Genomic DNA, 27797 nt, shown 5'->3' on the forward strand with positions numbered 1-27797 from the left:
TTAAGCCGAGTAATCGAAAATTACGTTTTTGAATTTGTCAATCTCCAATACATTGTCATATTCCGCGTACATCAAGATATTTATAGTGTTCGCGAGAGCCGTGCCAAAGTGAACCTCCAAACGAATGTTACCGTGCTTAACCAAATCAAAGGTAGCCAGATCTGCCATATCAGGACTGAGGTCAAAGCAATAGAGTGTGAATCCCTGCCCATATTCGGAGAGTGATATTCCACTACCGGCGTTTTCAAAAAATGTTCCCATTCCAGTAAAAAGGCTAATGAAGCTCCTCGCATAATTTTTTGATGTGAAATTTGGTTGAAGCGCCTTTCCCGGCACGATTTTCCCGTCATGGTACAGAGCCAGGTAATTCACATCAAAGTGTTTAAAATTAAACGGATTTTTTGCATAAGCTCCATTAAATGCGTCGTTGTCAACAAACCCCACCACTACTCGCTTTGGGATCTGGCCACGTATAAATGTGTCATGTGTCGTGGAAAGGTTTCCACGTGGGACCGAGTACACTTGCACAGATGTCCTCGTGATTGGATATTTGGCAGTAGCCTTCTCCAATGCTTTTATATGTCCCATCAAAACAGGGGCACTCGGACGTACTTTACGAACATACAACCGAACGTCTTTAAGGTTGACCTTGTAACCGGTATTCGCCTCGGCCATAATCGAAAACGGATATTTGCTCCTGATCAAGCGGATCTTCACGTCAACGCCATTTAATACATAACGAAACTGATTCATCATGTCGATGTGGAGCTTGCCTAACATTTCAATGTCACGACTACCACTTGCACAGACGCGTCTGGTGATATATCCAGCATTTCCAGCATCCAAAGTCTCAAACTTTCCTGCCGAATCTTTATGCCACATTGCCGCAGTTAATTGGGATTCTTTTGCATCATTCCCGAAGCTTAAAAGGCTCTCGAGATAAGCACGGTATGGATACGTGTTACTAGCAGGTGTGACAACTTTGCTGTTTAAAGACAAGTCAACTTGATCCCAAAGAGCATGTAGCCAATAATTACAAGGACCAAAGGCAGCGTCTGCGTCAATATTTGTTCCATCTGCCTTGGTTATGCGCGCTGTGCACAGAAGCATAGTATTTGCTAGATCTATGTAATCTTCCCCTGTCCTAGAAACGGTAAATTCTATAGGGCCGGCATCACTCAATGTCGAAAGGGGCATAAATTCCACCCACTGGGAATGTTCGATGCTGACTTGTGTGGGTTTTAGCGCAAATAAATCAAGTTCACTTTTCAAGCATTTTCCAGACTGTTGGCTAATGAGGCTGCCCATATTATGAAAATATATCCGCTTTCTTTCGTCTTGGGGAACGTTTTTTCTTCGCCGTTTTTCTGCGTTTGGTTGCAGGTTCTCCGGGTGGGTGTGTAAAGGACCGCTGCGCAGAACGTAATAATGATTTTCCCGCCTCTCGTGAACGTTTTATAGCTGCTGCCCGTGGTGATTGCCCAGCCAGCATGTCACCGGCGAATTGGGCACCTGATTTAATCACTTCTTTTCCGATACGGCTTGCGCCCGATTTAAGTAGCGGTAGTACAGCCCTACCAAGACTCGCAAACACACTACCCAATCCGTGGCCACGTTGTGAAACTGCTCCACTGAAAAAAGGCATTCCATGACCAGCTTGGTACTTCCACGTAATGGTTGATACGATAGACGTGAGAACCTTTTAAACACTGTCTCCCCAGGCTCTCCTTGAGCTGGGATCGTATCGAGAAGGGGAACAAGTGAATCGCCCACTATACGCGGTTCAACGAGATCACAATAGACGAAAATGGTCGAAAATTCATTCTCGAGAGTGCACCTTCCTTCGGTTGTGTGGCTTCCTTCGTAAAGGTGTGGAAGTGGAGTTGTTTGAAAGCCCAAAAGTTGCCCAAGGTCATCAGAGAGCGCCATTTGACATTCCCTAGGGAGGTTTATAGTGGTCAAACGCGTCACCGGATCAAATACAAATAAATCATAAATCACACCCCCATCGGGGTTAAAATCATCGGTTTCTGATTCCTGAAGAAGTCGTTTAAATTCCTTGGTGCCTTCTATTTTAACTAATTTTGTCATTGTACCTGCAAGTTCCTTTCCCGATTTATAAAGCCCGCTTGGAAGCGACAACTTTTTAGTAGCTTCGGCCCCCACTCTCATTCCGAACCACACTTCTGACCCAATATTTTTCCATGAGTAGGGATATTGAATGTCACTTAACGCCACCTCCCATTTTCCCTGATCCAAGTGAATGCTTTTGGGAAGTTTAGTTTTGAATTGGGTCGTTGTATTTTCGGGGTAAAACTCTAAACTACTATTGCTCGGAAGAGTCACGTAAAACATTCTTATTTTTCAAACTCGGTGCTGGCAACAGATACCCAACCCCACTTGCCAGTAACGCTGTCCAAAGATTCGGGTTTGGGTGTCCCAACGTCAAATTCACAAGACTGGTGATGACTACAACAAAAATGAGAAACACTTGACAAAAAAACACAACTTCTTCACGAGGCAAACTTCGCCCACACCACACCCAATCTCCTCCTGAAGTCATTTACACGCTATACGCTGTAATGTACGACGTCCTCTGCGTTGAGCCACGAATTAAAACTATCGGGGTAGTCGACCCATTTTATAAGTCATTGCTCTACCCCGTGCCTTTTTCGCTTTTTCAATATCTTCTCAATGTTATAAAGGTCCTTTTCCACACTTTGGAGTTCCTCATCATAAAACGACCCTTCTATCGGTTCACGATTATAATCGACTAGAGAATAAGTATGGGGATTGGTTTGGCGCCGTGATTTAACAAAAAACACTTCTTCCGTCCAGCTTGGTAAGTAACCTTTTTAAACTTTGTACGGGTTACTGCGATTCTAACTGGGGAACCCACTGCAAACTTCCAGGACATAGGTGGATGCGATATATCGCCGTATAAATTTTCCCAGACAGTATCCTGATTATCTCGTTTCACCGACGAAGGAGTAGTTCGAATGCTGCGGTGATAGCTGTTGTTGTAGCTTTCCACTACATCATCTAGCACGTCAATATATTTCGATGTCTGGGCATACGTGAAGTACCGCCATAAACGCTCCTTCAAGGTCCGATTAAATCGCTCAACAATGGAGGCTTTGGTTTCGTCATTGTACGTCGTAAAAAATGAATCCCGTGATTTTGTAACCAATTTTGAAAAAGTTTATTCACAAACTTTTGCTACGATCTGTCTGTAATTTCTGCGGTTGGCGGTCCCCATCTTGCAAGATTTTTTCGAAAGCTCGCACAAGACTTGGCCCCGTTTTTTGTTTTATTGGGACAACCCACGCATACTTTGAAAACACATCAATAACGGTAAGTAAGTATTTGAACCCACTGTTGTAACGACTTAGTTTCACCAAATCAACCAAATCAGCCTGCCACTGAAAATCAATACCTCCGACTGCAACACGAAGACGTTTAAAATTTCGACGTAGAGGTTTGTGGAGTGTGTAAGTGTCCTGCTTTCGCAGCCAATCTTTTACTTCAACTCTTTTTCGTTTTGAAGCACGGGCGAGGCGCTTCACGCCCCCGAGACTTCCTGATTGCAAGGGGGAATAATATTCCTCAGAAAACTTTACAGATTTACCCATTGCTTTGCAAATCGTCTATTCTGCACCGGTGGCGGTTTAGATCCAACTGGGCGCTGGCCTGGCGCAGGTCTTGTATTTGTATACCCAAGCAATGACTTTGGTGCATTTGCTTTTTCCAATGCCGACTGGAAATCAGTCCATCCGATAGGCGTCGTTGACGTCGATCCGCGGCGTCGCACAGCATTGTGAATCAGATCCTCAATGTTGCTTCCCTTAACAACTTCCCCTTTAACCGAAAGCTCTCCTGTCGAGTTGAAATCAATTTCTGGACTTTCCTTGATAATATCAATGACTCGCTTTGCTTTGTATTTAAACGTCTTCGGCATAGAATCAATTACACGACTTTCGACAACATTTTTCTTTGTTTCCTCAACTTCTCCAGCCACAGTTTTCCTCGAAGTTCTTCGGTAACCGTAAACTTAAGTGGTTTATTCACAAGGGTGTCCTTATAAAATTGATACCGTTGAAGTGCCTGGTTGTAAAGTTTTACTTTGTCTTCCATCGTCCCAGGCTCGTTTATGATGTCCTTCATTTTTCGATCGAGTGTGGTTAATGCGTTTTCAACAGGCGTCGTTTGTGAAGGTGTGTTTCCCTGTAGACTTTTCAAAATACGAGGGTCCACCAAAGCGAATTTTTGAACACTTTCCATTTCACTTCCCACCAGACAAAAGACTAGTGACGGCGGGTATTATGCTGCCAATCAACGGAGCTAACAACGCTGATAAAAATCCTCCACGTTGTATAATTTTAGGTTTTCGTTTTGCAGGAGTTGACTTTTTTCCAAGTTCACGGATGCCGTTTTTATGTCTGCAAAGTTTGGCTCGTTCCGTGGGTGTCAATGTTACGTTCCCCTTCAAAACGTTGTATGCACATTCGCAAATGCACTGGATTAATTCACGATCAGCGACTTTTATAATCGACCGAGCAAGCTTGGGTTTGGCTTTAGCGAGTGTCGTAAGAACTGGAGCTTGGTCATGTAGTCGCCTTGACATGCTACAGAGATTTTGGTACGTACACAATCTGGGTTTCACCGCGAAAAATGTTGGTTCTTAAACGAAATTTTTCTGCTGTGCTTTGCTTGAAGTCAAAAAGCAAATAACCGTGTGGACGAGAGGTCGCGTCACTATATGATTCCTGAACGGCACGCGTCCGCCCTGGTTTGGCAAGATGAGTTATTTGAGATGCGTCTCTTGGATTTTTGAAAACAACGAGGTAATGCGCGTTCAAGCTGATAGTGCGTTGCTCCTTTCCTTTGTGAAATAAATTCTGAACAATGTATATCACACTTATATTTTTGTGGTGGCTCCCTTTTGTGAAAAGATTGGTCACGCTTTTGTCGCATTCACTCATTAAATCATCAATAATCAAAAGTGTTCTCTCTGACGAATCAAAATCAGTTGCCAATCCCCGAACAAATTCCACACCGTTAATCCCTTCGTACGCCCCTTGCCACTCGCCGTAACACCATACAATGCGTTGGGGATTTGGTGAAGTTAACTTCTCGTTTATGAGACGTTTCACAAAGAACGTTATACCACAACTAGTCGGACCAGCTACAAGGCAAGTGAAAGGGTGAATAAAATCCATGGTGTTTTCGCAAACAGATTTTTAACAAACTAAAAGTTTTTTATGTTCGTTGCGCTTTTAAACGCTTTTCTTTAGACTGTTCTCATAGGTTACAACCTCAGCTGCTTTAAGCACATGTCGTTTATTCGATAGAACGAACACAAAACTTAGGTTAATATAGCCCAAAACACTTTAGGAAAGAAATTGCATCTGAATTAGTTATTTCATTTTGTGTTTCAGCCAGTCTCTTCTCTTCACGAAGGCATGCTTCTTCCCAATTCGGACCGCACACATCTTTTCCTTTACCACTAATTCCGGCAACGAATTGCCCACCTTTGATTTTGAGAAGAAACTCACATCCAGGAGAATGTTTGGCATGTTCTTCCCAAGCAACGTCATTCAGTTCCCAGTTAAAGAGGCAACATCCACAATACCAACATTTCACTTTATCGTGAATACCAATAAAGTAAAATCCAGCTTCGGCTAAATCCGCCGGTGTTGATCGGGTATGATAAGGCCAAAATCCATATTTGAACGAATCTATACGTTTTCTCTCTTCAGCCATATTAACATTTGTAGGGTCCAAACAAGGATAATTCCTCGTTCCCTCGACCAATCCACCCGGGGCACATATGACCGAGGTTAAAGAGTATTGAGCATCACTTCTATCTCTTCGTCCAAAGAGAGAACGACCAGTAAGAAATGACATATTTCTATTCAACTCAGAAGTGAACAAACCGAAAGCCTTCACAGTCACAACTCTTTTATACCATCTAGTGACCAGTGCTCATTCAAAAAACTTCTCACTTGGGTTTACGTCCTTACTCGACCAACTCATTCAACAAATGAACCAATCTAAGTTATTTTTCAAACAATATGTGACCAAGCCCACATAAGTGAACAGTGCCCGATCTCAAACCAAGTGAAGAGTGCCCGATCTCAGACCAAGTGAAGAGTGCCCGATCCCACATAAGTGAAGAGTGCCCGATCCCTTATAAGTGAAGAGTGATAGCGTTCGTGGGGTGGACTCTACTACTGTAACTTCAATGGAAATGTAATTATTCTTCTGGTACGATAATTTTGTTGCAGTAACAAAAATTTCGTTTCCGTAACAAAAATTCTGCTCTCGTAACGAAAATTTCGTTTCCGTAACAAATATTCTGCTCTCGTAACGAAAATTTCGTTTGCGTAACAAAAATTATAATAATTACATTTCCGTTGAAGGTACCTTTTCGATCCAGGGACACAATTGTCGTTCTTTCAAGAAAATTTTTGATACGCGACCTAAATGTCGTTCAAAAAAGTGACAGAATTTTTATTACGGGAACGGAATTTTCGTTACGATAACGGAATTTTCGTTGCTGGAACAGAATTTTCATTGCGGGAACGGAATTTTTATTACGGTAACGGAATTTTCGTTACGGGAACGGAATTTTCGTTACGGGAACGGAATTTTCGTTGCCGGAACAGAATTTAAATTACGGGAACGGAATTTTCGTTACGGTAACGGAATTTTCGTTACTGGAACAGAATTTTCTTTGCAGGAACGGAATTTTCGTTACGGGAACGGAATTTTCGTCACGTGAACGGAATTTTTGTTACTGGAAGAGAAATTTCGTTACTGGAACAGAATTATCGTTACTGGAACAGAATTTTCATTACGGGAACGGAATTTTCGTTACCGGAACAGAATTTTTATTACGGGAACAGAATTTTCGTTACGGGAACGCAATTTTCGCTACTGGAAAAGAATTTTTGTTAGTGGAACAGAAATTTAATTTCTGGAACAGAATTATCGTACTATGAGGAATAATTACATTTCCGTTGAAGGTATCTTTTCGATCCAGGGACACAATTGTCGTTCATTCAAGAAAATTGTTGATACGCGACCTAAAGGTCGTTCAAAACAGTGAATTTTTGATCCTGGAACATAGTTTTCGTTACGGTAACGGTATTTTTGTTATGGGAACATAATTTTCGTTACTGGAACAGATTTTTTGTTACTGGAACAGAAATTTCGTTTCTGGAACAGAATTATCATACTACGTGGAATAATTACATTTCCGTTGAAGGTACTTTTTCGATCCGGGGACACAATTGTCGTTCTTTCAAGAAAATTTTTGATACGCGACCTAAAGGTCGTTCAAAAAAGTGAGTTTTTGATCCTGGAACAGAATTTTCGTTACTGGAATGGAATTTTCGTTACCGGAACAGAATTTTTGTTACGGGAACAGAATTTTTGTTTCTGGTACAGAATTTTCGTTACGGGAACAGAATTTTCGTTACGGGAACAGAGTTTTCGCTACAGGAACAGAATTTTCGTTATGGGAACAGAATTTTCGTTACGGGGACGGAATTTTTGTTTCTTTAACATAATTTTCGTTACGGGAACAGAATTTTCGTTACGGGAACAGAGTTTTCGCTACAGGAACAGAATTTTCGTTGCGGGAACGGAATTTATATTACTGGAACATAAGTTTCTTTACGGGAACAGAATTTTCGATACTGGACAGAAATTTTTAATTTGCTTGAACAGAATTTTCGTTACGTGGACCTAATTTTCGTTTTGGGAACGGAGTTTCCGTTTTAGGAACTGAATTTTTTTATTGTTGCGCGACCTTAAACTCGTTTCAGAAACAGAATTTGCGTTACCGCAACGGAATTTCCGTTTCGGGAACTGAATTTTTTTTACCTGAACTTAACTTTCGTTTCTGAGAACATAATTTTTGATGTTGGAACATGTTTTCGTTCCTCGGATAGACTTTTTAGACGGGAACTGTATTCTGATTTTGATATTGCCACGTGATACTGACGTTTGTTTCGAATTTTTCTGTAAATATATTGTTTGAAGTGCTTGGACTTTAAACACCAAAGGAATAGCGTTTCAATGCGCAGATTTAGGTAGCCGACCGCTGGTCATGACCTGTTCTAAAACAGGTTGACAGGCTGTTATTTGCTTGGTTCACCTTCAATACAATACAATGTTATATTTCCGTTAATGTTGAACTGGATTGTAGAAACAGTTTTTTTTTCAGTGCGTTGACATTAAAGTATTAAACGAATACGCGTTTCAATGCGTAGTTTTTTGTGTTGTCCTGCTGGTAATGTTTACAAACGGCTTGTTAAACTAACATTTGCTAATTTGAACTTCAACTGTAATATAATATTGCATCATGATAGTACATTCTATTTTGAATTAGAGTGCGAAAACATTATGTTTTAAGTGTTTTTTTTTCTTTAAATTGAAACAAACAGGCATTGCAATGTGCCGTTTCATGTAGTGTTTATTAGGCCGTGACAACGCAATGCAAAAACGGAGTCTGTCGACAAAGCGAGTTCGTGAAGCGTAACTTCTTACCATATTGTCTGATAACTATTCCCATGGGATGTTTTGTCGTTTGTCATCTGTTAATTTAACGTAAGCCAATGCGAAGCAATACTGTTAGTGACAAATGTAGTGACTTTTTTTGCTTTGTTGATATCTTTTTTGCAATTATCCCTTTTGATATATATTTTATTTACGTTTCAAAATACTTTGAACCTATCCTTCAATCCACAAACCATCCAATTAAATAAAACTGGAATATAGGTTTGCATCCACCACGTTTTTTCCGTGTTTAAATTCTGGACGGGTTGATGACTTTTAATTCTAAACTGAGTTGATGAATATATTTGCATTTACTAGTTTGATTAAATGTTGTGCAGGACAAACAATGTGACTGCTACGTTAGCTTTCAATTATTCTTTAGCTTTTTTTGGAGTTTTGGATTGAATTAGCAGATGTTGTTTTTGCCTAAAATTTACACTTTTCGTAGTTTTCCAGTTTCATTCTTTGATAATAGAATATTCGTTCCTGGAAAACTATTTTCGAATTTGGAAAGGAATTTTGGTACCGGGAACAGGTTTTTGCGTTCTGGAATATACTGTACGTTCCTGTAACAGATTTATATTTCCTGGACTGGATTTTTTGATAGAATTTTGTTTCTGAAACGATTTTTCAAGAACACTATAATCATGTCGAAGACAATTATGCATGAGAAATCGAAAAAACATTCATAAAACCGAAGTGAGATCATAAAAATTGTGAATTTCAAGTAATTGCGATATGTGTTTGCATAACGTTTATTATTTATAAGAACGATCGACCTAAATTTATCAAAACAAGTAATTCAGGCTCGCGCAAGGCGTTCCAAGAAACCGTGTTCGTATAAATGAAACTTACATTTTTTTGCCTTTAAAAGGCATTCTTAAAAGTAATATAGCAAAAGGCGGCTGTTCTGGCCAAAAATTATGGAATCGTTGTTGCGGTTGCTATGATATACAATTGCTATGTAGGCCTATTATTTACATTTTTCTACATCCCGCTAAGTAAGTTTGGAATACAATGAATTTTACACAATGTAGAAAATTGTACAAAATTCAATAATTACATTGTCAAAGTGTAATGTTATACCGCGACAAATATACAAGAAGTGATTTAAACGCGCCTGCAGGGTGTCGATTTTTGCCTTTTCACCATTCTAACTGTTCGACACGCGACGCCACTGTTCGGCACAGGCCGTGAATAAATGTTAAATTACCGGTGTGCAGTACCACGAACAGAGCAACGCTATTGTTATCTACGATAGACCATTACTGCAATAACAGTGACGTCGCGTGAATTCCTTTGATAATAACTTTAATTAAGTCTAACATATCGGTCCTGCCAATCTTGCAACATTCACATAGATCTTACTAGTTGTCTTTTTCGCCGTAGTTGCTGGTGGCAAAAGTAGTTTGAAGACGTTGGTGCCAGTACAAGTCGTTTAATTTCAATCCGCAAAAAAATTTGGGGGGAGAAATTTGTATTTTGAGTCACTATCAAACAATAGTGAACAGTTGGTTACGTAGTGTTGAAAACTTAATGGCATGATCGTTTTGGAAATCCCCCAAAACAAATTTGTCGGTTTATATGGCCAAATAAACACAACCGCAATACAGTTTTGGACAAAATCCATGTAAAAACCAGCCATTACTTACTTTAACGTTCAGCGCATAAGCGCGCTATGCTTAAAACTACTTGTATCGAAACATGGAGCATTGTTACCGAACATGTGGCATTGCAAGGTTTTTAATTGTTTTGCTGTTACTTCAACGTGTATTCTTAACTTCAGAACTTAGAAGAATCCTGTAATGGAAATAAGCTTAGTTACCAGATACGACATTTTTGCTATTCGACACGCTCGACAATTTTTCTCAAGATGTTCGACATGCAATAAAAATCGACGCCCTGCGCGCTTGTCAATTAAAGCGTTCGTGTAATGCGCAACGACCTCATCGAAAAGTCCCCTATTGTAATAAGTTGCGAAGTTGTGCCTTTTACCACTTTTTTTTAGTGGGCATTCTCTGGAATTTGTATGCCCGTTTTTCGACTTTAAACAAAAATATTCTGTTTAAAAAAACAGTTTGTATAGAGCACCGACAGCTCGCAAGCCCTGTCCACGAGTGCGGCGAAACACTGTATAAGCTCCCGCTGCGTTTTACGTTGCATTTTCCCGTAATAGGTTGGACGTTAATTGTTCGGAATGTATCAGTTAATAAACAAAATGTCTAACGCCGAGTTTGTGCGGTTCAAGTGTGCTGTGTTTGGTAGGAAATTGCCTGTGATTTGTTTGTTCTACATCCAAGCGTATTTAAATTTGGCAGAAAAATCTTATTCTTACCTGGAAGACATTACCTGAAAAACTGTACTTTTTGCGTTTTTTGTGGCCAGACAAACAGGCATTTCGAAAACCAAAACATCACCATTTCGAATAGTGGTTGCTGCGGAATGTTGCTCCTTTTTTTTGTACATCCAAGCAATGTATACTAACCATTATTACACCCATGCAGAAAACGATCAGTGGGAACCACATATAGTTAGTTTTTCGTTGGCATTGCAAAGATTATTCGTTTGTAAATTTTAGTTTTTTTTGTTAAGCGAAACCGTCTCATTGTTGTAGCAGATTACGAGTGTTACTGGACATTGTAGTTCTGTAATTTTGGTCAGGTTTAGTCGTGGTTCCTTTTTGGCAGAAAATGTCGTTTGTACAGGATCCTTTAGATAGCGACAGTTCGCTTGATTGCCGGCTTGTTTATAAACTTAGAGACCGCACGCAGCGTTTCGAATTGCTACTTTCATTTATTTTCGCTGCGTTTTATGAAATGCGTCTTGACCGACTGTTGTGCTGTCCTTTTTGTTACCCCAAATCCCCGTTTTGGTAATTTTTGAAGTAACGTACGTGTCAGTGACGACACAGGGTTCATTTTGGGTGATGCATTGTTATATCACATTGTCCGCTGCATAGGAAGAAATGCTCCCGCGGCGGACGTTATTTGATGCTGGGTGATACATTGCATGGTCACTCGCTTGGTTTCCTTTGTCGCAACGTTTATTGTCTTTGGAAGATGTATTGGTCGATTGTAAAGACCGTGAAATCGAGGTGCTATATAGGGCGGTCCTCCGGTAGCGTTTGTGCTAAATATGTAACAGAGTTAGTTTTTACAGGCTGTGAAGACGCTTTTAGTGCATAAAAACGGCAGCAGGACGAACGGGAGTTCACCTGCGATTTTAGGCAAAAGCGATAAGCATAGGTTTTCAGCAAATACTTTTTTTGTTTTATCTGTAGCAAAATTTCGAAAAATTCTAGAGACAAAACAACTATTGATAGGCTTATTCCGTGAAAAAAAATCATGACTGATATACCATCGACATCCAAAGGATGCAAGTAAGTCCAAATAGGTACCTGTTTTAGTGTGTTTTGAGCTGTAATATTTATTTTTTTATGTGTTACAAAGATTATTTGTGGTAATTTTTGTTATATAAATAGATTCTCTTCAATATTGGATTCATCTTCTGATGATTCTTTGGGAAGTGAAACATCTGGGTAAACAAATTTCCATGAATTTATCATCTAAAAATTGTCATTGCCGAATGAAATGTTGTGTAATGTTTCGTAATATATCAGTTTACTTTGTTTGTTAAATTATTAAATATTAAAATCATTACGATCTGGATAAACGTATGGTTGTATTGTTCATGTGCATAGCAACTTTGCAAGCAAAATAAAAATTATTTGCTTTGATTAAAAAATAACTTTAAATTTTATTTGTTACAGGAAAATCACTGGTAATTTTCGTGAGCAACATGTTATGTTGTGTTGTAGTGCCAAGCCATATGTATGGGCGTCATGTACTTTCGCCGATAAATGTTGCTACAAAGCGAGTCGCAAGCTTTTCTTTTGCACAAATAACCTTATACCATCCCACTATCGAATGAAATCAAAGTTGAATCAATTCAGTCGGAGATGCTATGCTAAATCCAACGATTACTTACTCCAACCCGACCGTCGCCAGCCGCTTTTTTAAACCGCCAAGCCATATGTATGGGCGTCATGTACTTTCGCCGATAAATGTTGCTACAAAGCGAGTCGCAAGCTTTTCTTTTGCACAAACAACCTTATACCATCCCACTATCGAATGAAATCAAAGTTGAATCAATTCAGTCGGAGATGCTATGCTAAATCCAACGATTACTTTTCCCTTCGAGCGCACTTCATCGGTGGTGACGCGATGTTCTTGTTGTCGGGAATTTCCCTTCGAGCGCACTTCATCTGCGGTGACGCGGTCTTCTTGGCGTTAGGACTCGTCTTCTTCTTCTTCTTTCTCTTCATACACTTCTTCAGTGGGGTGTTGGTCATCTCGGTGTCCTCTGGTGTTGGGGTGGTCATCTCAGGGTCTACGAGGCTCAAGATCGGGCGGCGTGTTTTCTGATCGGCATAAATTGATTGATTATGAATTCCTCAATATAAGCAAACACAAATAGAAAGTCTTTCATTCTCGTTGAGAAACCAATTGCAAACGGCGAAGCTACGATATACATTGTTACGAAATAAGCTATGGAGAAGTCGACTATTCGAAACTGGTTGAATGTTTGTACCCAGCCAAAGGTAAGAACTCTTTTTCGAGCATTGTTTATTGTTAATGTATATAAATTAAACTTCGTTTACTTTTTTTGCAGTCTACAAGAGTGGAGAAGTATGGCCTTGGGATATCTGGGAAGCAGACAATGTGGCGGGTTCCCGTCAAAAGCAGCCGGAAACGGTTGCTTTATATTTCCGACAGCAATACTCGGAAATACGTTTTGCCTATGAGGTGAAACCATCTAATTCTTTTTCTTTGAGTTTGCAGCTTTAAGCATGCCTGGTGGTACCATCTGGCATGCAATGCAGGAACTATCTTCATCTCCAATCGTGGAAGACGTCGAAGTTGTTGTCAAAGGGTTTGGCACCAATGATGTTCTCGCAATGAAAGGTGACAACCCTATGAATGGTGGCATTAGCGGAATTGTTGGCCGCATGAAAACCTCTTGTCCGATTGGTAAGGACACTTTACCCATTCGTCAAGGTATGTAGAAATACTATACATTACTTTGTGTCATTTAAACAATATACGTATTTATACCCTATTTCGTGTTGCAGATTTTTCACACTGGAATATTGCCTTCGACAAAAAGCCGCGTTTGATTGCATCCCTTAACAAAGAGTTGAGGAAGTCAGCAGAAGAAGTGGAACTTCGGTTTATTGAGGGTGGCATCCCATCGCAGTTACTTGGTAACGATGGGATCCATCTTTCAGATGAAGGGCTACAACTTCTGCTGACACACGTGGAAAGGACTGTCCAATCACGGGAGGTGGCGGTCAAGGCATCTATCCAGGATTTCCCCGAATTAAATGCGGGAACAGCGATAACGCCGGGTCCACTGTTGGTGAGTTTACATGTTTTTACACCAAACCTTTAACAATAACGACATTATGTTACACTAGGAGTCCATGGGGCAGATGGAACCGGTGAAAACAAGGCCAACATTTCTCGATATTGTTCAGGAAAAGACGCAGCAGGTAAATTATTACATATTGGAGTCGGGTTGGAGTAAGTATTCGTTGGATTTAGCATAGCATCTCCGACTGAATTGATTCAACTTTGATTTCATTCGATAGTGGAATGGTATAAGGTTGTTTGTGCAAAAGAAAAGCTTGCGACTCGCTTTGTATAGCAACATTTATCGGCGAAAGTATGCACCAGAGCACCCCTAAACCGTGTTTACAATGGGGGGTGTAGGGTTGAAGTGTATTCGGCTCGTACAGCGGCAGCTCAATGTGTTTTTTGACATGTTTAATATTTGTGGAAAGCTTGATTTTTGAGCTTTCCTATGGTTGTAAATTGAAACTTGGGCCATGACGATAAAAAAAGTTATTTAGGAAAAATAGATATTTTTTCATGTTTCAAAAATACAAATTCATTTTTCTGCACAAGCCCCAGCGAATTTTTCAAAAGTTTTGATATCGTTTGAAAGGCTTTAGCGCGTAGAATGTTATGCTTTAAAATTTAGCGAAGCGAATCTTGTTTTCGCGACTTATGTCATAATACGCATATGATATTAATTACCAAATATGAATATATATTTTTTTTAATAATTTTGGTATCGTTGGAAAGATCAGCCTATGATCTGTATCGTGTGAAATCATGCCGCTACCTCGTAAGGTGGCCGAGTAACGCGCGTTCAAACTTTTGTTAACTGGCGATTTTTTTTTTGTCAACTAACATCCCTCTGGTCATCTTTTCAGTAGCAAAACCAACCGGATATCTATTCAGCATCTTTTAATAAAAGTGCTCACTTTCAACTTCATCGATAGTTTATTGAAACAAAACCATACTAATTTTGAAAGTTAACTTCAAGGTAAACGCGGGTGCTTAATTGAAGCACCCAACGGTGTAATCTTGATCAGATCAAATATAACCTGGTGGAACTTCGGAAAAGTAAAGGACTTCAGAACCAATAAATATAGTAAAAGCCAGTGACACCCTCAACGGAACATCCAATACTGGAGGCGTTATGGACACTTGATAATTACCTAGAATAATCTTGAAAGTTTAAAGAGAGAAAAAGTGAGTTCTGGGTGCAAGCGCAAACTGCTTTAAGACGATCACATGTTTTGACAAAATGGAAACCACACACGAAAATACGCACGTTCACTAAATATTGAAACTATCACTGCTGTTGGGCAGCAAGTTTCAATTTCAAGCTTTCTGGCATCTCTGGTGGTGGGGGTCGTGGCAAACGGAAGTAGACCTTCACAGAGTCATAGATGAACCACTGAAGGGCAGTGAGCGTACCAATCATGATAATACGAGCAAAGAGGCCCTTCCACACACCTGAATAAAGGAATTCAAGTTTTTAGTACTGTTATTGCACTTTGATATACTACTATTACTCAAAATGGTTCTAAAAATGACAATAAAATTCGGAAATTGCTTTTTCGTCACTGTTTAAGCTATTTTCTTCACGTGCTCAGACAAAATATCAATTCATGCACTTACCCTTTGGTCCTAGTTTTTTAAGTGCCTGTGAAGCTGTGCTTCCCTTGTCCTTGTTTAGCAAAGACACAACAGAGTCGGCAGGGTGGGAAACCACTGCACAGAACACACCAGCAATATATCCAGCAACAAACGTGACAACAAGTTGTTCCGATTTGCTACATTCTGATCGAGGTTTAGGAACAACAAATTTGTAGAGAGCCTCCACAGTTCGTTCAAAGCAAGCAAACTTCATCATAGTGTATGGAATTTGACGACTCCACAGTGGGACAATTCCCTTGTAAAATCTAGAAAAAGAGTTTTCTTGAAGACTGTACACAGGTAAAAAAAATTTATGTGTGTATGTGCTTACGCTGCCCAGCCTTCCTGTGCTTTCATTTTTGGGAATGCTTCTCTCAGTGTGTTTGCAAATCCTGCCTGAGTCTGGATTCTTACTTTGCAAGCTTCCATAGGAGAAAGAGCAATATCAGCAAAAAATTCAGCGGATGCACTTGCAGCCAAATAGAGGCTTGTACGCCACAAGAAGGTCTTTTCCTTTAAATGAAAAAAGGAATTGGAGCGGACTTCATAAATACATATTATTTTTACCCGGTCCTTACTTCACTTTAAATATTTTTGTTATGTCCTTGCAAGACCCAAAAATGTATTGACTGCAATGCAGCATTTTATTGCACAGAATTAAAACAGGTATATTTGTATATGGAATAAATTGAGCTTTACTTGGTCCATAACGCTATTAGTGGTTTAGTGTTCAACAGCACTGCGCAATACTATGAATATAAAACACAGTTTTTAACAAACTAATGTTTCAAAGCATATACTTACTTCTCCAAGCATGTTACTGTACAAGCTCTTAAACACTTCATAGAAGCCAAACTTGCAGAGACCTTGCATGGAATATCCAATCAAGGTTGGCGCCCAACCCTTGCCCAAGCCTCTGATTCCATCTTCTTTGATTGTTACACGAAAACCATTAAAAATATTCCTGTATTTTTCTGGTTCCACCTATTAATTTTACAGATTTGTAATTTCAAACTACCATATCAAAAAAGAATATAGTTTATATATTTATACACAGTATGTTTGTTTATTTGGCATTTTTTTATAGGTAACTTGCCTGAATTCTGCACTTGACCAAATCCAGGGGTACAACTGCAGTGTGCGTCAAGCCACAACTAAGTATACCACCGAATCCACACAAAGCAAAGTATTTCGCAGATCCAAATTCACAACTATCACCCTCTGAAATAGATATAAAGCTATGGTTACTCATTAGGGCTACTCACGGTAATCAGAACATTATGAAGGTGCTGCTTACAAGAATTTCTAAATAAATTATGTTTTGTAAGATACCTTTTACTGACGCAGCTCCGATGCGTCTTGCCACAGTTGAGCTTTCACAGGATTCTGTTGAAGCGCATGGTTCACAACCAACTGTAAAGGTTGGCGTGCGAAAAGGATTAACTTTAATAGATTCAATAAAAGAATGAACCATTTTCTTAAATTTAGGTTACTAAAATCTGTAAATCAAAAACAAAAGGTAGCCTACTATCGTTACAGAATGATAACTACGCCGAATTAGTCTGTTGTTGCAGCAAGTTTGCTTTATCTCACCTGGCTTACATTGGTTTACCAAGCTCACTTTTATACCAACAGGGAACAACACATTCAGACCAAGGTGATCTTATCGATTCAACACTCAACGAAAATAAACTAGAACCAATGTCAACGTCGGCTTATCCATTAGCTGAACAGCATGCCCCTACTACATGTCACTCATGACATGACCTCAGCGCTTGCGCAACGTCCGTGAGAAACCGGCATCGCAACGCAGCGCCTAGAATGGCTCGTGCTGATTGGTTTACGCACCCGGAACCTTCAAACCAAACACAAACTGTGTGTTTGTTCCTTATTTGTTACGTCATGTAACTTTGTGATGTCACTATACCAAGATCAAAGTGTTGGACCTAATAAATTGAAGTTGATGCATTGAATGACATCGTTGTTGATGCGCCAATCGCTTAACATGTATGTAATTAGTTTTCTGTTTTCTGTTGACATTTGTTGGAAAAATACATTTGAATTTATTTTAGTGTGCAGCAGAACGGGAATTAAAATTTTTAATGTGGTCTTTCCTGGCTGGTATTTGTATTTACCATCTTTACCGTATCGTGCCTCAAGCTGAACCGATTTGTTTGTGGTGGCGTCTGCACGTACCTTGGTTACAGACAACACGGATGTGTCAAGGTCCTGGAGGGGAAAATAATATGTTCCGGTGCGAGACTTTTTCAAAATCGCGATTTTAGGTCGCGCCGAGGGGTAAAACTTATCCAATTTCAAAGCAAATAATAATTTCCGTGGCCCTAAAACTCTCTTGTGGATCCTGGTGCGGCGCACGATCATTCTCCTGGGGCTGAAATGCATAGCATCACCAGTCGTAGAAGTCAGTAGGTTGTGCACCTGACATTGGTTGGATTTATAGCCTACACGAAAAGTGGTGTTCGGTGCATTGTGGGATCATGCACCATGTTGTCAACGGTTGACTGGCAAGAAACAAGTGTTTGCGCCTTCATGGACCTAGCCAACTTGGATAAGGTAATATATATATATATTTTTAAATGATAGTTTGTTGAGGATTGTAAGGTTGATAGCTACAAAACATGTTTTTGATTATTCTTAAAGTCCACAACTTTTTCACAGCAATTCCAACGAAACACATTTTTTTTTTAATTTGGATTTATTACACAGAGTTGGGTACATTTGTGCAGCAAATCACGTAAGTGCTCTGTTAATAGATCAGCATATTGCAATAAAATAGACAGTGCAGATGAAATACAATATAAATAAAACTGTAGTATGCAAGATCAAAAAAATTAAAATATGTAGCATTGGCATTTCCACAAAGAACTTCTATGCTGTGAGTTTTTTAAAGGTTAAAAACTAGAGGTAACACTTCTCAAATAACAAACTGCCTCATTTTAAGAGCGGAGCCAATTGGTGATAGCCTTCTTCAACTGATGCAAATGCATGTGAAGATCTAAAATCCCTCCTTAAAAACTGCATGTTATTGCTGGGAGAGTTTAACTCTTAGACTTTCGGGCATCTCTGGTGGCGGCGGTCTAGGCATCCGAAAGTAAACTTTTACAGAATCATAAACAAACCACTGGAGTGCAGTAATCGAACCAATCATCAGAATTCTTGTAGACAGACCCTTCCACACACCTGGAATTTCAAAGTTTAGAATAGGGTCATATATTGCTTTGAGTGAGAATCCATCCCTAAACAATTATCAAACTACTATAACCTGTAACATATTTGAAATGAAAAATGTTCCAAAGCATAAATTTAAAATCTGCACCTTTTATTCCTAATTTCCGCAGTGCATCCATTGATGTACTTCCCTTGTCCTTGTTTAAAACAGATACAACAGAGTCTGATGGATGTGACACAACAGCACAAAAAACACCAGCAATGTAACCAGCGATAAAGGTGACAACCAGTTGCTCGCCTTTACTACATTCTTCTCTGGGTTTGGGCATAACATATTTATATATTGCTTCTATTGTTCGTTCAAAGCAAGCAAACTTCATCATAGTGTATGGAATTTGGCGACCCCACAGGGGTACTATCCCTTTGTAAAATCTAAAAATATAAAGATACTAAATTTAATTTCTGCATATGATATGAACATTCAATAAGTACCCAAAAATGTTCACATACTTGCATACTGAAACACGCAGTTATCAGCTAAATATTTTCCTTCATACACTTACGCTGCCCAGCCTTCCTGTGCCTTCATTTTGGGGAATGCTTCTCTCAGTGTGTTTGCAAATCCTGGCTGAGTCTGGATTCTTACTTTGCAAGCTTCCATAGGAGAAAGTGCAATATCAGCAAAAAATTCAGCAGATGCACTTGCAGCAAGGTATACAGATGTTCTCCACAAGTAGGTTGTTTCCTAAAATACATTATAAAGATGATTTTCCTAGTCATCACATTGCAACAAGTTTGGTACCTATGGGCACCTGACTCAATGAACCACAGGGTTTTATCAGTACGCATGCTATTTAATTTTGGGGTATTTATTTATTTTCAAGCAAAATAGATAATGTGGAAAACAATCAAAATGCTTGAACTCAGACCACGGTATCTCAAAGTGGAATTTAGTGTGCCTGCTAGTGTAGAAGCTAGCACAGTGCCACTTCAACAGCTGCACTGATGAGACATTACAGGTCAACAGAGTGCGTGTACACACCCTGTCTGCAGCTCGCCAATATTATGCCTTTTTTGCATATATGCTTGAACTCACTTCTCCAAGTACGTCACTGTATAAAGATTTGAAGACTTCATACAGGCCGAACTTGAAAAGGCCTTGCATTGAATATCCAATTAGTGTTGGAGACCATCCTTTGGTAAAACCCCTCATGCCTTCTTCTCGAAAAGTGACATGGAACCCATGAAAAGTGTTTCTGTACTTCTCTGGATTCACCTAAAAATCAAATAACGTGAATTTTTAAACCAAAATTATGGTTCTCAACCAAACCATAGTTGAAAACATTATTAAAATAAATATTGCCATATACTATATTTAAATTTGCAAAATCCACATATACATCTATCCTTTTTCATCATAATTGTGGCCTATGTAAAAACAAAGTGGCTGTTTTTACATACACTAATTTACCTGAATTTGGCATTTAACAACATCAAGTGGCACAAATGCTGTGTGAGTAATTCCACAACTTAAAATTCCTCCTAAACCACATAAGGCAAAGTATCTTCCACTCCCGAATTCAACACTGTCTTTACCTTCAAATAGAAGCAGAATTCAATATGTTGTGCCAATTTATGAGTGACGAATAGGCAGAAGTACTAACCCGAAACCGACAGCGCACCAATCATTCTTTCCGAGGGTAACATTCTGTTAGTTTTGTGCTAGCCTTTGAAATAAAACGATCTTTTTTTCTGTGCCCAAGTTGCTCACATATAGGCCTATGACCATCTCCTCACGAACACAGTTTGCACAGGACATTGTTTTCATTTTGTTTAAATATCGCCAGCAAACACCATGCACCTCGTGATATCTAAACCAACAACAATTTGCCAAGTCAGAGCAAGAAACATACAAACCGCATAATCTTCCCCACTTATGAAACCAAACGGGAATTTTCTACATTATTTTCACCATTCATTAAAACGCTACAAGCCAATCGACCCTTTATGCCCTTGTAGCAACAAATTAAGTAATTTTGCGAAGCATCAGTAATATTTGTTTTCTGCTGTCACAGCTAGTATACCAACAGTCTGCCTCTTATATTTCCTTCCTGAAAAATACCCGTCCATGACGTAATGTGCGCTTGGCTGACGTAAGTCTTTGACATCACTGTGACGCAACGCTATGAAGCACTTACCTACGTCATGCAGTTCCTAAAAAGGGGAATTGAAGTATCAAGCACTTCAAAACCTTTGGGTCTTATCTGATGACATATGGCGTCTGATTAAAATTACCCAACGATAAGGGAGATCCATAGCCTGCAGGCTATAACGCAGGATTTTCTGACTGCTTTTTATGACCAAAGGACTTTCCCAAACATTAGCACTTTGAGCGATGTGGACATTACCAAATCTGATCAGAAGTTTCATAGGTGACAGCTAGGTGTAGCCAGGTGTTGCATTGACTCAAATGAATTGTAGGCTAATGTCTGTTGTATTGGGTAGCTTAGCTTTATTTGCTGATCAGAGAAACAAAGAATGGGCCTAAGTTAATGCTTGTTCGTAGCCTACATTTGCTACTCTTGAACTGTAGGCTAAATACTCTTATAAATATATCAGTTGTAACCAAAATTAAAGGTTGTGTGGCCCAAAGGCAAGTTGTGATAAAAATGGCCTTTACAGGTATTGCGCTAAAGGACACAGCAAATTTGTCGATACAATTTTAGAAGTCAAGATTGCGAACGAAGCTTTTAATGCAAAGAAGGCGATATGTTGGTTGACTGTTTGACCTTTTTTTAAACTTACGTCATAATGTTGTTCAGGTGATCTAGATTTTGGCTTGACCGGAGTCACGTTCCATATTTGCCTACGTTTTACTAGGCCTGCAAAAACCAATTAAATATGTGCTGAGCTTTATAATGGCCCCAATTTATTGTTCATTTCAACCATTTTATTCTTGTAGTGTTTACCAAACAGCACTTCACATGTCAACATTTTAGTGACCAAAACATTTGTCTCCGATAGGGCGCTGGCGAGAATAATGGGGCGCCCTCCGAAGACGTAGTGAGCGTTTACATGCATAGGATACAATGGTATCGAATTAGAGAAGCAAAAATTGCATTGAATTGCAGATAATATCGTGAAAACAGTTAATAACGCACGAAAACAATAAAAAAGCAAACGCTTGCTTTTTTGATCAGTAACCTCCGCTGCATTGTAAGGAATAAAAAAGTTAAAAAGTGTCGCGTGTAATTCAACGAACGCATAGCATTGAATCGCAGAAATAAGGAAAGGTTATGTGAAATATTAGTACAAAATTTCTTGGGTTAAAACTTTTGAATTCATAGGTCTTGAAATAGCCTATATGTTAAGATGAAACAATACCCAGGGAGACCACATGCAATCGAAGGCACTTGTGAAATTGAAAGCATGCTACAGGGCACAGTGCGCGACAATCAAAGATGACGCTTGTTTTAACCTTAGCGCCATACAAAACAAAAAGGGTAACGTATTTTTTTGCCCATGATCTGAAGTCCACTGTTTAAAGCTTTGTGAGGTAGACAATTGGGACGACGCACAACGGTCAGCGACTTTAGCGCCAAATAAAGCACTGTGTAGTCAACGAACGTGCCATTTTTGTCCATTGTCAATACCCGCCATGCAAATGTGCTGCGACAACAACAGGAACTTTATTGTATGACGACAGCCTTCCGATGATGCTCATTTAGATACGTTTGCAGTCCGCCGCATGCTCGCTGAAGGTCAGCCATAAACGCTGGAACGCCAGTCTGCAATAAACACAATACAAGTTTATAAGAATATAGGCTATACAGCTAACACGTGACAACGAAGTGGGGTTTAGATATTTTAATGGAAGTGCAAATGTAAGAAACAGCATGTAGAGTTTATGGTGCGGTCCATATAAATCTATTGCGATTGATATTTCTTGTGAAAATGTTAACTGGTGTCAATAAAACCAAGTTTTTGTCTCCCGTAAACTGTTACTGGTGATGAAATCACTGGATAACTCCCAGAAGGGGATATAAATAGTACATTCAAATGTTGTTACAAATATGTCCTATATAAAATGGTACAACTGAATGATCTTTGTGTAACATTATTAAGTTCAACGAGTGCTTTTAAACAAATTTTGTTACAGTGACCACGTTGTGGACATGCCTTACCTTTGCTGCCCAATTGACAAGCCACGATGGAAGATTTCCTTTGGGATCGTCGTAATATTCAATGTAAGCTGGAACAGACAAAGCAAAGTTAAACTTGAAGCGTGTACGTTCATATATCGTCAGCGAAATCTTTGTAAGTCACATATTTGCAGAATTTACAAACCAACTGCAAATATGACTGTGGGAATCGTATGGCGCCTCCTGCTAACCCGACCGGCGCCTGAATCGACTTGTTTGATTGATTGCAAACATGCACGGTTGCCACAAATGCGTGCCATTACTGTACAGGTTCCGGAGGGGCAAATCGTTGTTTGTCGTTTTTAAAACGTGCGTTATAATGGCATGCCACATCAATAATTCAATATTACAGAAAGAAAAACCTAATGCTGATGCGTATTGTTAAAATAAATAACTAGCACAGGTTCTCACATTAGGCTACGTTATATTTTTTTATAAGTTTAAGTTTTATAAGTTTACTTCAAAGTGCTAACCCTAAGCGCATATTTCGCCTGAAAGTAAAAGTAATCAATCCAATACGGAGTTGTAAACAGCTAAAATTTTGTCATGGTGCTAAACGGGACCAAAATGTCTGCAACATCCGGCTTTATTCATTAACTTTAACGGAAATTGGGCCTGTGTGGTTTTAGTACACGCACTTACTCAAATGCAGTTTATCTCCCTTGCTACGTGCACAAGTCCGCGTTTAGAGTTGAGTAAACCTCCTGTGCCCCCAAAAAACTCACCCCATATAATTGTATGCCGTATGGATGAGCCAGGAGCATTAAACCGTAACATAAACTGAACCAATACAGCGGATAAGCCCGTAGTTTGCCTTACCTCTTGTACCCTTGCCGTTCCAAAGCTCTAGGGCTAGCGACTGGTGATAATCGGTCACGCGTATCGCGCTGCTTTTCACTGGTACGTTGTGCTTTGTGACGCTGTGCATTACGATCACGAGGTAATCTTTTCCGTCCCGGGTGATCCGCCGCGTTTCGCGGGCGTAAACGTACTTTAGAAAGCTAAGGTTAAGGATATAAACCATTCGTCTGCATTCCATGTGCGCGGCCAATCTTTTTCAGTGATTGCCGATCGTGCTAACGACAAAGTTCCAACAAAACATGGTTCGTTCTATTGAAAGTACCGTTAATATCAATGTGACAAAAAACACCAGATTAGTCGGATAATTGCTCCAGTTAAAATTTTGCAACAAAAAGGATACGTCACGGTTCGACAGCGGCCAAGGAAAGTCGACGTTAAAGTAGACAACGTCCGGGCCTTTCTCGTTCTTCTGTACCAAGTATAGATCTGAACAAAGTACAAACATGTCATTGCATTTTGGAAGTTGCAGCGAAAAGTTTTCCGGCAGCATTTTCGCAGCTACCGCAAGGACGTTCGGTGGGCAAAGTCCGTTTAATATCTGCACAGGGACAGCTGAGCAATTGCACTCCTACATTGCAACACATTTCTCAGCACTTCGAAATATAGCCGGGCGTCGACCTCAAAGGCACACAGCGTGTATTAAAACATATGTCAACATGCGCGAGATTTTAGACAAACATTTGACATGGACTTACCGGTCACGTAATGATCCCACACCAAGCGGTATTCGTTGTCGAGGAACACGGCAGCTATCTGGTCTGGAGATGCGTTTGGTAAAGTGGCGTAGAGCTTGTACTGGTAAAGACCAGCGTTCTGCGTAAAGGAAATGTCAAGGCACCTTACATGACATATATTTTTTACAATTTATGACCAAAATGGCAAAAGTGTTGTTGCTCTTATTTGATGTAACTATGAACGTTTCCACAGAACAATAAGCGATGTCTGTTAGTTGAATAGAATTGTGCTGCGTGCAGCTTTGTCCATATATTTGTAAAGTAAACAAGGGCAAAACGAAGAGAACTTTTGTATGATCATTGGAACGGTCACAGACTTACATAAAATACAGAGTAGTTGGCTAATGATATTAAAATCGTAAATTCTTGGACACTTTTGCAACTTGTTTTGTAAGGGTCCCGCACTTACCCCTTTTGGTGTGCGGTATATTGTGACGTTCATAGACTCAGCGAGGAAATCGTATCCGTCCAGTTGTCTGGTGTGCAGCTGATCTATCATCGATTGGAAGGCACTGTCCTTGTACAGCTCTATAGGCACTTCCACCTACGTTCACACAGTAACGACTACCAGGCTCAATGAAGAATTAATGAGAATAGAAGTACTGAATACGCTCGAAAGGCAATAAATCTATAAAAGCCACGGAGGTGATGCGGTCAAACCCTTGTTTTTTTGAAACGAAGCAATTTCATTTAAAAGATAACGGAACATTTTTTTACGGAAAACACGTTGTATGCAATACTTCAACGCAGCATAACTACCAACAAGCTGTTCTAACAAAACACGCTCAAGCGTTGTTAAAAGCCGTGGCGAGCAGCATTTAAATTGTTGCTTTGAAGCCTGGCCATTACTTGAATTACAGCAAAAGTTTAATCTTCTTGTAGGGCTAATCGCGTGGGATGCCCAGTAGGTTACATGGGTGTAAGTAAGAATGTGCCATTACTCTTTGTCCACATCAGCGTGAAATTTACTAACAAACTTAATATTTCTTTCCGCCAAGAAAAAGCTATCCAGTAATACAACACACCCCGCTTTTTATTAGGCTATAGGTCACTTTTTCTTTGAATTGCCCCTTCTCCAACAAAAGGTTCTGAATGGTATTTACCATCCCAAATTGCCTTTTGTATTCGCCAATGCGACATTCTTACCTCGCTCCTCTCTTTGGAAGGCTTCGAGTTTTTCACCATGTTCTTGGTGTCATCATGTGACTTGGCAGCCTTTACGTCTTCTACGGTGTCTTTCTCGTAGTGGTCGAAGTATTCATCCAGGGTCATGTCGTCATTTCTGTTTACCACAAGATCAAGTGCAAGTCAGCATTTGTAATGATGGTTAACTTATCAGTCGCATATTTGTATGCAAAGATTACACCACTGTGTATTCGCTACATTTAGTTCTTATTCAGATGCTGTGTTATTTAAGGCATTATCAGTACTAAGAATAAACCCAAAATGTAACTATTGGGATACCTGCTCGCGTGAACGTTAATTTGATTCTCGATTGGTTGTTTCGCCTTCATCACACCTGACAAAATTCAAACACAGAGTTAATGGGGGTGTAATTATAAACCATTGCAACTAGCTTTGAATACAAACTAATAGCCGCACTTAAACCCCTGCGATTAACAACGTCAAGGACTGGACAAGTTTTTTATCAAACGTGTTTGAACCTAGATACAGACTCTTAACCCATTTGCTTATCCGCCACGCAAGTAGGTCAAGATAGTTTAAGTTCTTTGCAATGGTGTCTGGCATTTCGCCTGTGACGACAAAAAGAGAAAGGAAACGTCGGTGTTCAGCAAAGCAACAGTCGGTAATACTTAACAGCATGACGCCACTACGTGCCTCACACACACATTACGTCACTAACATAAACACATTCCTCTTCATTAATTATCGATGCGCAACGGTTGAAACCACAAGGGCTTGCGGCGACCTTTCTAGCAAATAACTGAGTCATTTAAATTTAATAAGGATCAATTTTCAGCGCGTCGATTTCAACATATGGCCAAAGCTGTCGCAGGACCTATGGTTGTAAACATGTGTCCAGTGAAATATGTTTACGTCCTGCTCGGATTATTTCGATACATTATTCATTTAGAAGTTTAACGCAACCAGTGTGATTTTTATTACAAGACCAACTGCGCATAGAAGTAGTATACTTACTGACTGGGCAGTAAATCACAATCCATGTAAAGGCTATCAGAAGGGACAAGGCGGAGACGGCGAACACTCCAAGCTTCATGACTGTCAATATGCCCATGTACCGCAAAACCTTGAAACGAAAACGCTTTGTTGATCTTCGACCAAGCGTTAAGACACACACCACTGAACCTATCAGTTTACCCCAGTCAACCCGATCCATCCAAAAAGCTGCTATGACTACAGCCAACAATTTATTGTATTGTTCGGTTTTTAAGTACAAAATATACATATAGTACTACACAACGTCGTTGAGTATTTTGTTTAAAAGAAGTTACCTTCGGTAGAAAAAATGTTTACACAAATTAAGTCTGCCACAAAGTTTTTTGCAGCCAGTAACTTATGTGACTTATCCCAGCCATGTTTGACAATGCAGAAAGCGCTATTTAAACAACCACATTTTCTTAAAGTTCACATCACAGAGCATGCCAGTAGTCAAAATTATACTTCTAAAGTTTTTGTCCAGTTATGTAATCTTGTAAAGAGTACAAACAACAACGTCCAATCGCAAGAATATTTCCCACCTACCTGTAGCTTAATCATAAGGTTATGCTGCTTGTTTGGTTCCTTTGGCGTAGGCTTGGCACTGCGCGGGTTGCTCTCTCTATTTGTACTTTTGGAGCGAGACCAATTTGTACAGCATTTAACGAAGCCTGCTTGGAAAAGCAACCACTTGTACTTTGACCCAGAGTTACCTCCGTCCGTCGCGCAGTGTTTACTTCGGCCTAGACAAACTGCTGGCGCAAGCGTTTCAGCAAATGTGAGAACTGTACTGACTTGCCAGCCGGATGACCGTAAACAACAGTCTTTCGCAACGCTCTGTCGCTGCGGACTTTGCTCGCTCAATTGGACCGGATTAGAGAAAGGGCTGAAACTGCTTGCGGGTTCTTGTTTTCGTGAAAGACGATGTCGACACACCTCGGTTAATGTGGTGCCTTCTTCATGTTTTTGTTTTTCAAGTTCACGTGAGCGTCCAACAAAGAACTCCAAGAGTGCATGTT

At 39.8% G+C, this 27797-nt stretch overlaps 4 protein-coding genes across 4 annotated transcripts; all 4 read right to left on the reverse strand.

Moving 5' to 3' along the window:
* Nucleotides 1-1308, reverse strand: LOC145897936 (uncharacterized protein F54H12.2-like). Its single transcript, XM_082986387.1, has one exon. It carries the CDS (start codon nt 1306-1308, stop codon nt 1-3), a length of 1308 nt encoding a protein of 435 aa, XP_082842513.1.
* A 13570-nt stretch (nt 1309-14878) lies between these two features.
* Nucleotides 14879-17109, reverse strand: LOC145899795 (solute carrier family 25 member 3-like). The gene is made up of 6 exons (XM_082988706.1): nt 16947-17109; nt 16711-16835; nt 16419-16598; nt 15946-16127; nt 15597-15880; nt 14879-15431 (listed from the first exon to the last, which is right to left on the reverse strand). Exons 1-6 carry the CDS (start codon nt 17086-17088, stop codon nt 15268-15270), a joined length of 1077 nt encoding a protein of 358 aa, XP_082844832.1. The 5' UTR covers nt 17089-17109; the 3' UTR covers nt 14879-15267.
* A 1220-nt stretch (nt 17110-18329) lies between these two features.
* Nucleotides 18330-20861, reverse strand: LOC145899797 (solute carrier family 25 member 3-like). Its single transcript, XM_082988709.1, has 6 exons — nt 20468-20861; nt 20275-20399; nt 19900-20079; nt 19367-19548; nt 18952-19235; nt 18330-18815 (listed from the first exon to the last, which is right to left on the reverse strand). The coding sequence occupies exons 1-6, from the start codon at nt 20508-20510 to the stop codon at nt 18658-18660; spliced, it is 972 nt and encodes a 323-aa protein (XP_082844835.1). The 5' UTR covers nt 20511-20861; the 3' UTR covers nt 18330-18657.
* Nucleotides 20862-21705: 844 nt separating this feature from the next.
* Nucleotides 21706-27620, reverse strand: LOC145899796 (phosphatidylcholine transfer protein-like). Its single transcript, XM_082988707.1, has 10 exons — nt 27325-27620; nt 26761-26869; nt 26065-26119; nt 25747-25882; nt 25010-25144; nt 24562-24679; nt 24207-24292; nt 23825-23996; nt 22988-23055; nt 21706-22591 (listed from the first exon to the last, which is right to left on the reverse strand). The coding sequence occupies exons 1-10, from the start codon at nt 27337-27339 to the stop codon at nt 22493-22495; spliced, it is 993 nt and encodes a 330-aa protein (XP_082844833.1). The 5' UTR covers nt 27340-27620; the 3' UTR covers nt 21706-22492.
* Nucleotides 27621-27797: the final 177 nt, after the last annotated feature.

The sequence above is a fragment of the Ascidia mentula genome, chromosome 4 (assembly GCF_947561715.1).
Source record: "Ascidia mentula chromosome 4, kaAscMent1.1, whole genome shotgun sequence".
Taxonomy (NCBI): Eukaryota; Metazoa; Chordata; class Ascidiacea; order Phlebobranchia; family Ascidiidae; genus Ascidia; species Ascidia mentula.

Bases quoted from the DNA above. Each gene is read 5' to 3' on its own strand.
- LOC145899796 (XM_082988707.1), bottom strand. The intron at 24,293-24,561 runs GTAAGTCCATGT...TACTTTGTTCAG, and splicing joins GTGGGATCATTACGTGACCG to ATCTATACTTGGTACAGAAG. The intron at 22,592-22,987 runs GTAAGGCATGTC...TGTTTATTGCAG, and splicing joins TTGTCAATTGGGCAGCAAAG to ACTGGCGTTCCAGCGTTTAT.
- LOC145897936 (XM_082986387.1), bottom strand. From the start codon at position 1,308: ATGGGCAGCCTCATTAGCCAACAGTCTGGAAAATGCTTGAAAAGTGAA.
- LOC145899795 (XM_082988706.1), bottom strand. From the start codon at position 17,088: ATGGTTCATTCTTTTATTGAATCTATTAAAGTTAATCCTTTTCGCACG. The intron at 16,128-16,418 runs GTAAGTATATGC...TTTCATTTAAAG, and splicing joins ACAGTAACATGCTTGGAGAA to GAAAAGACCTTCTTGTGGCG. The intron at 15,432-15,596 runs GTAAGTGCATGA...TCCTTTATTCAG, and splicing joins TAAAAAACTAGGACCAAAGG to GTGTGTGGAAGGGCCTCTTT.
- LOC145899797 (XM_082988709.1), bottom strand. From the start codon at position 20,510: ATGTTACCCTCGGAAAGAATGATTGGTGCGCTGTCGGTTTCGG. The intron at 20,400-20,467 runs GTTAGTACTTCT...TTCTATTTGAAG, and splicing joins TGGTGCGCTGTCGGTTTCGG to GTAAAGACAGTGTTGAATTC. The intron at 18,816-18,951 runs GTGCAGATTTTA...TTGAAATTCCAG, and splicing joins GCGGAAATTAGGAATAAAAG to GTGTGTGGAAGGGTCTGTCT.